The 12,434-nt window shown below is 42.7% G+C and overlaps 1 protein-coding gene across 1 annotated transcript in view; it reads right to left on the bottom strand.

The window, feature by feature from the left end:
- SORCS3 (sortilin related VPS10 domain containing receptor 3) overlaps window positions 1-12,434 on the bottom strand; it is a 579,597-nt gene that overhangs the window by 384,550 nt on the left and 182,613 nt on the right. Inside the window, exon 2 of the mRNA XM_004428052.3 lies at window positions 10,963-11,030. Coding sequence (XP_004428109.1) covers window positions 10,963-11,030 — 68 coding nt within the window. The remainder of the gene's footprint in view (window positions 1-10,962; window positions 11,031-12,434) is intronic.

Raw genomic sequence — 12,434 nt, 5'->3', positions numbered from 1 at the left:
AAGATGGCCATAAAGTCTTTTAGGTAAGTGGTTACATAACAATGAAGTGGGAAGCTCTTTAAAACTGTAAGTTCATTGATCTTGACCCCCAAAATTGATGCAGTAGTTTTGGAATAAGTCCCAGGAAACTGACTTTCCTTATATTTCCCAGGTGATTCTCATGATCCACCGGAATTGAAAATCATTTAGACAAATATCCAAGGAAATCCACTCCTAGTGCCCAAAGTAGTCCCTTGGCCATAGATCTCTTAGGAAATATAAGTGGTTGCTGAGCTAGAAAGGCCAGGAAAGAGTAATTAGTGACGTCACAGCAAGAGCACGGTGCTGCTGAGAATCGGGGGAACATGATTTGGGTCCAGATCTGAAATCACTGACCACCAACCCATCTGAGAGCTTAGTTTATCCATCTGTAAAACAGAATGTTCAATTATACAGGCCTCAGACTCCTCCTAGAAATATGAGACATGCCATTCATTCACATGGGCAATAACGACAGATATTATACCAGTTTAAAAGATTAGTACCATTGAAAGGGCGATCTTTTAAAAGATAAACTCTATGGATTGCATTTGAAGACTTGATTTTAGCTTTAACTTGGGCACAAAACATTTGGAAGCAACAAGAAGATGTGAAATATTTCCTTTCTAAGTTCAGCGATTCCTGAAAAGAAACCTCACAGAAATGAGGTAGAGAGAAGATGCCTTTTCACAGTTTATTGCTCCCCAAATAATGTCTTTGTGGGGAAGCTGCCAGAAGCTACCCAACGACATTTACAGTCTATGTCCAATAAAGTAATTGGCCACCAAACGATGAGAAAGTATGTACGAAAGCTTCACTACCTACACTTTATAGTCATTATATATATGAGCGGGAATGTGGTATGTAAAAATTCACTCTCCTATAAACTTGGAAATAGATAGGCTCTGTGAATTGAAAAATTTCCTCTTTTTTGGCTTCAAACCACATTCCAAGGGCCCACCTATCATAGTTTTACACACGTGGACATCTGGCAGGGAAATAAATTAAGGCTTACCTTAGAGAGTAGGGAAATACATCCATTTATAAAAGTTATTTTAGAAGGGACTGTCTGATCCTGTTTACTTATTAACTTTGTTAGAAGGCTAATGAATCTACTGCTGAGAAAATGAGAGGGAGCTCAGGCTGTGGAAAGAGATGGGCAGAACTTCACGCCCCTTCTCCAAATGGTGGGGTTATTTATGATTGTGATAAAATGACACTGCATTTGGAGGAAAGTGGAAGCAACATAAAACAACAATCAACAGACACAATCCATACAAAAGTGTTACATTCTCTCAGCCACTGGACAAAAATCAAGATTTACACAAGTCCAGGTCCTGCCTAGTGGAAGAAAAAAGACTAGGCCATAAAAAGAACCCCTCTTTCCCATAAGAAATAGGAAAACATTAAATCTGTAATCCAGATATGCTTCTCCAGAGTTCTCATTTCTCTATTCTCTAGCAAAGTGAGATGTCTGAGGGCTCAATATTTAGGGCAAACTCCTTTCTTATTCTATTCTTTTTTTTTTTAAACAAAGACTTTCATAGATTGAATGATGCCCTCCGTGTTTAATGAATTTAAATTAAGTACTTTGGACAGGTGTTCTGGCTAATACCTGCCAATTGGCTACTAACCATCAGTGAATAGCACGTTCGCAGAGCGTACTTATGTTGTTGACATGACCAGATTTTTTAAGGAAAGTGGCTGTGCTCAGGACTTGGGCTGTTACCCATTGAGCACCATAAATCCTGTGTGGGCTTCCTGTTTGACTTCCCAGGTTGGTAGAGTCTATGGACTTGGAGTTGAAAGAGACTTGAGAAATCATTCCAACTAGCACCTTTATTTAGGAAACAAGGATGGCATGAGCAATCCAACTAATTAGTAACTGAGATGGGCCTAGTACCCAAGCTTCCTCTGAGCTCAGGTTCCCGATCCTACCTGAAGATTAGAATCAATCATATATATATATATATCCTGAGTGACTACCAGCCTTACTAAATTGGAATCTCTTGGGTAGGGCCCAGGAATCTAGATTTTTAACACATTCCACAAGTAATTCTGAGGATACATCAAGTTTGAGAAACATGCATGACCCCACCCTGCCTTCCATGATAATTACTCAGGTGGTAACAAAGCTCTTCAATGGACTTAGATCCCATAGCTGCATTAAAAAGAAAATAACCAGTAATGGATGAGTTAACTCAACACTAGGTTAGGGAAACTGAAAATCAGATTGTGCTTTGCATCCTGCACCCAAAATCATCATAATCATCTGGCATAGGAAAATTAAGAAATATATTAAGCTTCCCCTTTTGCCACGCATAGACGAGTATCTAAAGGAGAAGACTCCAGAATGTTATCTCAATAGAAATGTATCATTTCCAGGCATTATGTACTTGGGATTCTAGATGTGTTCTGCACCCCATTCTCCACTCCATCCACAGCTGTCATCTGGAGCCTGGTAGAAGCTGCTGGGCTAGGAGGATATGGGCCTATCAACAAATAATAATTATTATATTAAATACTAACTAGATTGCAGGCATTTCACATTCCATGCATTATCTCACTGAGTCCTCATAAAACTTCCATGAGATAGGTCTTATTGTCACTTCATTATATGGATAAGCAAACTCAGGCTTAGAGAAATGAAAACATTGCTCAAAGTGATGTAGCTAGTAAGCAGTAGAGCTGGGATTCACATCCAGGCAATTTGAATCCAGGACCCACTACACATATTCAATCCTGTTTGTTACCAGATGTTTCTGAAATCTATGGGAACTACTGGTATATGAAGTCATCTTTCTTCTAAAGAGTTTCACATAATAATGGATACATAAGAAATATAAATGTTTTATATTAAACAGTGAAACACAACATATGTGTCACATTGATCATTCTCTAATTCATTCCTAGAATCGCTTTGCAGACCTTTATGGAGTGATGTGGGGGTGATAATAAAAATATAAGTATTCCTACAGTAGGGCCACTCATTGCAGAACGCACTGTGTTTTGTATATACATATATTCTTACATGTGCCTGATGTTGTTTCCTACGTATATTAATCTTATCTCTCAACCAAACTAAACATTCCTTGAGGATAGCAATCATGACATACATATTCTGCATCTCCCAGCAACGAGCACAGGGCTGCTTACATAATGAAAGCTCAATTAATATCTGCTCAATTGAATGCTCCGTGACCCATTAGGAGTTTTCACCAGATTTATTACCACTAAAAGCAAATAGAAGAAAGCCCCAGTTCTAGAGGGAGAATTTCATGGCCTGTATCAGCCCAGCCTTCAGGACCTCACATATGAAGAGCCTAGTGAATAGGATGGAAAGCTTTTAATTAACAGTCCAGCAAAAAAAAAAAAAAAAAAAAAAATGTCATTCCAATCTGCAGTTTTGTTTCCATTAATTCACTCAGATTCAGCAGGAATTCCACTAAGGAATTGGGGTTAGCAGCTGTAGAAGGAGGGAGGCACATAAATAAATCACAGGTGTCATTAAAATTTGTAAACCAATAACTTCTGGGAAGTCTTAGCAATTATTATTGGGTTTTCTTGGCAAACAAAAATTAATAAATCCAAAAGGTCTCCATTTTCAATTAAAAAAAAATAACAACAACTTCCCCTAGAAAGGTCACTGACAGAACAATTAGGGGAGGAAATAAATGGTCTAGACAACAGCTTGCAAACCAGATGAAAAGTCACAGGATTCCCCAGTGGCAGGAGGATGAGACAACTCAATACGAGGAAAGTGACAGGGGCTGGGGCTGGTGTTGGTTTGAGGCTACTAGAACTTCAGTTCAGTTCTCCAAGCCCTTATTTAGTGCAGCCCAAGTGCTAGGCATTGTAGATCCAAAAACAAGAAAGACACATGGTCCCTGAGAGGCCACAAGCTGGGAACAAATCACCAACACACCATAAGGATGTGACACTAGCAGAGAGCAGAGGAGGGGCACCCCACCCAGGGAGGAGGGTCAGGGAAGGTGTCTAGGAGGATGTGCCCAGGAAGTGGTCCCCTCCGTAAACACCCTAACCAGGCACTCCTCAATCGGAAGTCCCATTGCCCTGTGGGCCCTTAGGCCAGGCATACAGGAGGAATGGCTGAGCAGCCTAGTTACTTTTCTAAGAGCAGAATGTCTCTCATAGTGCTAGGCTAGGGGTGGATGAGACAGAGCAAGAGAGGAGAGAGGAGAACTGAGGGGAAGTAGCAATGGAGGGGGATCATCCACTGCAAAGAATTCCTGGTTGCTCTTATGCCTAGACAATTGCAAATTCATTTCACTCTCTGAGCAACCCTAATCTAATAGGAAATCCAGAGTAAAGCTCCTGTGGAGATCTTACACCTGATCAGAAGCTGACCACTCAAAGACCTTTGCTAGAGAACTTTGCTTGGGATGGACAGATGGAAGCTGGAAAACTGCTTGCTAACTAATATCCCTCCAGAAACCATTACCCTAAAAAAAATGATTTTTTGCCGGTGGGGGGTGGGGGGCGCCCCGGTGGCATAGTGGTTAAGTTTGTGCACTCTGCTTCAGCGGCCCGGGGTTCACAGGTTCAGATCCCCGGCATGGACCTAAGTGCTGCTATCAAGCCATGCTGTGGCAGGCGTCCCATGTATAAAGTAGAGGAAGATGGGCACGGATGTTAGCCCAGGGCCAATCTTCTTCAGCAAAAAGAGGAAGATTGGCAACAGACGTTAGCTCAGGGCTAATCTTCCTCACAAAAAAAAAAAAAGATTTTTGAGGAAAGAGTAATGTGTTTATCAGTCTAAATGTTAATGTTTAAGGCATATAGAACTGAGTCCAAGAAGTAATTTGTCAGTCAGAAACATAAATCTCAACCATGACATGTTCAAATCTAAAAGACTCAAAAACCTCAAGCAGTGGACTAATTGGCCTTATTATCACAGCTTCTACTTCTAGGAAAAAATGGCATCCTTGCTCCCAACTCGAGGACCAAGAATGCCACCAAATGAGGCAGAGATACACACACCTGTGTGTGCAGAGGGACATGAAGATGCCACCAAAGCATGCTGTTGTTACAGAAATGAGCAGGAAAGTGGCCCCGTCTTTGAGTCCATGACATCTGCAACCATTTGACACTGGCCTACTTTCAGTGGGAACGGATGAGACATGAAGCACAGGGTTATCTCTATCCGGCAGCAGGGTTTCCATTTAGGAGGACATGTGACACGGTGGAAGGAGTCCCAGATCGGGCGCCAGGGTGTGCTCCTAATCTCAGACTTACGACCCAGGAAACTCAGCGACAGTGTCTTCCTCTCCCGGAACCCACATCCCTATCTCTGAAGTGATAAGGTTCTATGGTTCAAGGAGAAGCATTTGCTGTCATCCTTTCCAGCTCTGTTTCTTTGACTCTAGAGTCAACAGCTAGGCTTATTTCAGAATTACCAAGAATCACAGTTCAAAGACCTGAAAGTTTTGGGGACTCCTCTTCGATTTCTGTGGACAGATTTACATATTCCTCCTCCCATTTTAGACTATCAGAGTTTTGATATGGTCAGCTCTTGAACACTGCACATATTCCAAGTACCATAATATTACAAGATAATTCCCTTCCAGAACAGTGGCAGCAAAAGTAAATTTTTTACCTTTTGCCCTTTGATAAAACAGGTATGCATCTCTATGGAGGAAAAAAGTCACCCCTAAAATGAACTGACAATATTTGAAAAGCAGAGAACTAGACTTCCACTGTGCAAAGCAGCATCCACTAGCCATACGTAACTCAAGCACTCACAATGTGAGTCCAAATTGAGACATGCCATTGTGTGAAATACACATTGGATTTCAAAGACTTACTACAAAAAAAGAATGCAAGATAGCTCATTAATAGTTTTTTATTGGTTACATATTGAAATGATAGTTTTATATAACTTGGTAAAAGAAAATATATTAATAAAATTAATTTCCCCTGTTTCTTTTCACATTCTTGGCTACTGGAAAATTAAAAATTACATATGTGGCAGAGCCGGCCCGGTGGTGCAAGCGGTTAAGTGCGCGTGCTCTGCTGCAGTGGCCCGGGGTTCACAGGTTCGGATTCCAGGCGTGCACCGACGCACCAATTGGCAAGCCACGCTGTGGCAGCATCCCATATAAAGTGGAGGAAGATGGGTGCGGATGTTAGCCCAGGGCCAGTCTTCCTCAGCAAAAAAAAGAGGAGGATTGGTAGATGTTAGTGCAGGGCTGACCTTCCTCACAAAAAAAAAAAAAATTACCTATGTGGCTCAGATATATTTCTAACTGGATGGCACTGGACTAGAGAGCATGCATCTCAATTGCACAAGGAATATTTTAGCCCAGCGGTTGAAATCCCAGCCCAATTACTCTATAGCTATTTTCCCACTCGGGTTTTCTCCCTCTGCCACTTTCTGTGTCATTATATTCTCCTACCCATAAAAATATGTCTTATTCTTGAGGACTCCACAAATCCACTCTCAGGGAGGCATCAGGCTCAGTACACAAGATGAAATGAGCACAGATTTAGTAGCCAGATAGGCCTGGATCCCCTCACTGATTAGCTGTATGATCTGGGGCAAGTCATTTAACCTCTGCAATACTCAATGTTTTCATCTGTAAAATGGGGCCAGTGATACCCAACTCTCAAGTTTGTTGTACATGATAGAATAAGACAGCTTAGGCAAAAGAACTGGCATAGAGAAGTAGTTCAATTACTGGGGGATTACATGACAATGACTAACTCTTCTTGAGCATTTTCCATATAGGCAGTGTATGCCAGGCACTTTTTAAGGCAGTTTACACATTTTATTTCATTGAAATCTCATTACTATTCTATAAGGTAGGTGCTAGTGTAATCTTCCTTGTACAGATAAGGGAATGGAGGCACGGAGAGGTGAAAACACTTGTTCAAGGTCACTCAGTGGCTAAGTGGAGAAGCGTGGACTTGAACCCAGGCCATCAGTCCCAGAGCTTTCATTCTTAATTACTTTGATGAGGAGGAAGCTGATTGATTGATGCTGAGCCTCCTGATCTTGACTCATCTCTCCTTCCTGGGTCAGCCTTCTATAAAGTTGATTAGAGTTGGGCCCAATATCACTCTTGATTGATGCGCAACCTCCAAATTTGACACACTATGGACTGAAAATACCCTGAAAGTGAAGCCCTGGGGCTTCTTAAAAAAGTCAGTCCCCAACTTCATCAATTCTATAAGCTTTAAATCCTATATGTAATATGTTTTTTGACAAAGGGATGACAACAGATGATTGTCTAAATAGCCAGTTTATGCAGCCATCCTTGTGTTGGTAGAGAAAAAATGTTGAGCACTCCAGTATCACAGCACCAAGGAATTCCAGAAAGAATATTACAAGGACACAAAATCCTGCTATAGTACTGATTGGTTTTAAAGAGCCTGTTGTCTATTTAGAGGTGGATGGCCTCTGAATTATTAATCCAGTGTGGCAAATAATTATATCACACTGTAACCTGGCAGAGAGTATCATCTTGTCATGACAGCTGCTATGCCAGGCTCCTCTGGTGTACAAAAAATTGAAGAAGAATCACCAAATTCAATCTCAACTTGGTTAAGCACGTTGGGCTAAATCATGAAACGGAAAGGGTGCACATTTAGTATTTTTTCTCTTTAGTATTCTTTCTTCTCAGTATTAGTAAGGAAGATCATAGTGCTCTAGGCTCTAACTGTAAAATACATCATCATTATCAGTATAGAAAAGAGGATGGGAGACACAGACCTGTAGGGGATGAGTGGGGAAGATAATAAAAAGTTATAAGATACCTTGTGAGGCCCCAGAAAGTTGAAAAATCCCCACAAAGTTTAGGAAGAGTCCTTTTCCTCAATTATATCTGCTCAGGGATTCCTAAGCTGAGATTGATCAGACCTATGAACCTTCTGTAGCACAACACAAAAATACATTCATATATAACATTTATCTAGAAGGAAAGCCCATAATATCCACCAGCTTTTCAAATCTCTAAAAGGTCACACCATATGGAATCTGTTATCTGTAAACTACGCTCTGAGTAACTCCCTTTGGTTTGGCCCCTTCTGTGAACCTGATGAGTCTCCACATTCTTCCAATCTGGTCCAACACCCAGCTGCTCTCTCTGCCTTCTGCTTGACTCTTTTCTCTCCTGCAGCCCAGACTTGCCTGGACTTTTCCCTGTGATAGGGACATTTTTCCACTTTTCATTTGCCCAATTGCATCGTGCCCATCATTCTAACACCCAGCTCAGAGAATCTCATCTACAAAAGAATGTCTTTGACTAGGTAGAAATTGATATTCCAATTCCCCACAATCAGCACAAGAGACAACATTCTAAATCACTCTTCTCCTCTCCCTAACCTCCTGCCACCTCTCTTGAAGATCTCTGCTAATTCCCAGATAACACAGAATACATCCCCTTGGTGCCCTACAATTTCCATCCCATGGATCCCCTGCATCAATAGATCATTATAAACAAAGTCAATAATGGAATGAAAACTATACAAACACACAGGGTTATAATAATAATTCATTATTACAAATGAGTAAGCACTTCCTACATGTGAGTTACTGTCCTGTTTGTACACTTACTATTTCATTGAATCCTGACAGTCCATCCATTAGTTTATTCACTGAGCAAACATTTATTAAGTACCTCCTGTGTGCCAGAAACTGTTCTAGGTGCTGAGGATACAGTATTGAACTAAAACAGAAAAAATTCTCTCTCTCTACAAGCTTAGATGCAAGTAGGTGTAGGTAGACAATAAATAAACTAGTAGGTAAATATTTAGCATGCTGGAGGGTGATGAGTACTAAGGAGGAAAGTGCAGCCAAGTGATGGACTGGGAAGTCCTGGGGAAATGCCTCACTGACCAGGTGAACAGAGAGGGGAAGGAAGTGAGGGGTCACCCTGATCCCCAGGAGAAAAGAGCTCAGGTGGAGGAAAGAGCCGAGGATAGGGGCTCTGGGGAAGGGAGGTTGGTGTGTTTGAGGAAGAGCAAGGACAATGTGGCTGCAGCAAAGGTAGGTTCTATACTATCTCCAATTTACATTCAGGGAAACTGAGACTTGGAGGGAAAGTGAAGTGGGTTGAATTGTGGCAGCCCTAGGAAACTGGTACAGAGATGTTAAGTAAAGTGTGCAAAGCTACAGACCTCTTTGGGTGGACAAACTGGGACTTGAATCCTGGCAACTGGACATCAGTGTGTCCTTAGGGCCACTCGGCTGTCTCCTGTCTTTGGTACACACCAGTGAATATACTGGCTTTTATGACCATGTGGCATACACGTTATCACTTAAAGGCCTCTAGAATTGAGCACTTGGCCTAGGCTCCCTGGCTTTGCCTGGCCCACTCTTAGAACAAGCCAAACCTTTCCTGAAACATGGGCTGCCATGTATAGCTGTTTCTCATTGTAAGGACAGGATTTTATGGCTTGTTTCATTATTTGCACCAAGCAAACAGCATAGGAGTCAGGCTTAAATGGTCCCCACAGCATCACTGTGATTGGGCCTGAGGGCAAGGTTTCTGTGGATCTAATTCCCTGGGAGTCCCACATGAGTGGACACAGGCATGCTTTCATCTATTAGAGGCATCCTAGTTACTTACACCTCTGCCAGTTTTCACTGAGCAGCAAAATTAGGTTTTGGACATCCTGTGCAAATGGAGGCAGGCCTCAGACAATATGAGCAATTAACCCCTAAATCTTTAATAGATGATGTGACTGCTCCCCTTTCCTGGGAGAGAGGCTCTGGCTAGTCCTCTGCAAACAAACAGGTCAGACCAATATTAAGCAAGGTGCAGAGATACACACGCCCCAGAGCCCTCTGCTCCAAGACTCCAGGAAACCCTCAGGACAGGGTTCTGGGATGAGGACACAGCCACGTGAATGGAGTTTTGTGACAGCATCCTCCCAGTGTTTATAAATGACAAAGCAAATGGGATAGATACACAGCCCTCTTGAGTCCCATGGACATAATAAGCACAGAGCGTGAAGTGCCGGCTCACAGCAGCTGATGAAACTTGCTGTCACCCTTTGTGACTGCCGGCAGTGTGGCTGTGAGCACAAGTGTGCGTGTGCGTGTGTGTGTGCGTGTGAGGAGGTATATGGAAGCGTGAGTGTGCGGGTGTGCCCTGTCCAGAAAAACTTCTAGGTTCATGGCTTCATTAAAGCCCTCTCTAACTTAGTCCACATCCTTCTCCCTGTCCCGCCGGTCCAGCATCCAATTGGGGCTGACCTACCCAGCAGGTGCAATGGGCACAGTGCCTAGGGGTGCTTACCATACTTTCAGGGGTCCACAAAAATGCTTTCATTTCTTTTAAAGTCAAAACAAAAAAATGAACTTGGAGGCTGAAAAAATGTTTTAATATACTATACTAATATACTTGTCTTCATACTGATGCAGTCATAAAATATATATTTTAATATTATTTTAGGCAGGAAGGAGCCCACAAAGGCAAAAGTGCCCAGGGATCACGGGATCACAAAAGCCATCACATGGACCTGATTCCCATGTGTGGCTGTTCACATAAGTACGGCCAGCTCAAGAACCACACCAGCCTACACACGAAAGGACTGGAAATAGTCCTTGGGCCAAGACTCAGATACAGGGCAAGAATCCCTCCCACAGCAGGCTCCCTGATCCACGGCTGCTCTGTGTTTCAGGCATACTCGTCTGATCTCTCTAACCAGACCTGTGTTCATCAAGTAGAATGAGACACTGCAAGAATGCAGAAGCAACAACAGTGCCAAGGGGAATGTGTGACAGGCCCCAAAAGAGATCAGCAGAGTGCTAACGGAATTCACAGATGGAGGCCATCAGTTCCACCTGGGGCATTAAAGAGGGCTTCCAGGAGGAGGACATCTCCTGCTCCTTCCAAAACATGCCGCCCAGCTGCTTAGCTGGCACTCCTCATGCGAGCCCAGCCAGAGTAGCTAGTTAAGAATCTCTAATCCACTTACCTCCAAAGTGAACTCTCAGTCACGCTCCCCAGGTTGAAGTCATACAGCTTCGTCAGGATAAGTATAACCTGCGAGGGGGATGAGGCAGGGGGCAAAGAGGAACAAAAGGGAAAAAAAGGAAGCTTACTTTAGTTTGTGTAACAATATACAGTGCATCTCAAATCACCCAGAGGAGGGCTTAGTATTTATCTGTTGAGTTGAAGGGTATTATAGGATCAAGCAAGGGAAAAAAATTATTAATTTAATGCATTCCCGTAACTGGTAGCATTTATTTTAATCCTGACAATGCTTTGCATTTGAAATAAAACATGCCAACAGGAATTAACTGGGTGTCAGCAGTTGTTCCTCCACATCTCTCCTCCTTCAAGGTCAGGCACAGGCTTGCTGGCTCTGTTCACTCATATGGCCACCCAGAGATCAGAGGATAGGCTTCCTTTTGATCTGGAGATGATTCTGACTTACAGACTTGGACCCAACAGGGTAAGAAGGAACTGAGCCTGATTCTATCCATCTACAGAGGGGTTCAAAGAGATTTTGTGTTTCCATTAGTAGGGCCTCAGCAGCCATAAATACTTGAATGGCAGGCAGGCCCAGTCCCCAACATCCTCTGATGCCATCTACCATGTGGCATCTGTCCCCACTATGAAGTAAGCAAGTCATTGGATTCCGCTGGACTCCAGAACCACTTTCTTGACTCCAGTTGAAATTAAGGACCCCGGAAGGAAGCTGCACATGTCAGAGAGCTGGAGCTGCCTGTAATAGGGTTAAGCAGTTTTCTGAAATGGTCTTGGGCTGGTCAGTCTGGTCCCATGCCCTTTAAACTTCTCCAGCTGGGGTCTTGGATATCAGACGTTTCCCTGCCGGCTCCTCATGCGCCTGGGCAGTGGCTTAGGCACAAGTCCTATCTACAAGGATGCTAAGCACATGCACCTGAATCGATTTTAATCAAAACGCAGGTGCCTAATATACAGCCCTGCCTGCACGCGTGATAATCCAGTTACACATAATTGTGTTTATCCAAATTTAATGCACAACTCATTTCACTTGCTTAGCTCCTTCCCATTCCACGATTTACTTCCTCCAGTTCATTTGCACAGCAGCCATTAAACTCTTTCCGAGATAATGAATTTCTGCTACCAAGATGGGACTTTCCCATTCTAGGTAGCCATTTAAGATTAAAGAAAAACAATCAGCCATTATATTGAACATTTTATGGCATTTAACTGATGACAAAACACTCATTTTGAGATTTATTCTCATCCAGCACCCCATGGGGTTGGTCAGCGTCATTTCCATTTCTTTTATGTAAACAAAGAATAAATTAGAGGCAAGAATGTGACCATGATGGGTCAAAGACAGTCTACGGCAAAGTTGGTTTGGGACGTTCAACTTCCCTGCACGGCCATGACTGGAGGACTCATAAGTCTCCTCTCAGATTGCATCCTATGATGGGGAGTGGTGGGTTGGCAAGA

This window comes from Ceratotherium simum, chromosome 6 (assembly GCF_057802395.1).
Source record: "Ceratotherium simum simum isolate JZ-2026a chromosome 6, ASM5780239v1, whole genome shotgun sequence".
Lineage (NCBI taxonomy): Eukaryota > Metazoa > Chordata > Mammalia > Perissodactyla > Rhinocerotidae > Ceratotherium > Ceratotherium simum.
This window is presented reverse-complemented; position numbering and strand designations above follow the sequence as displayed.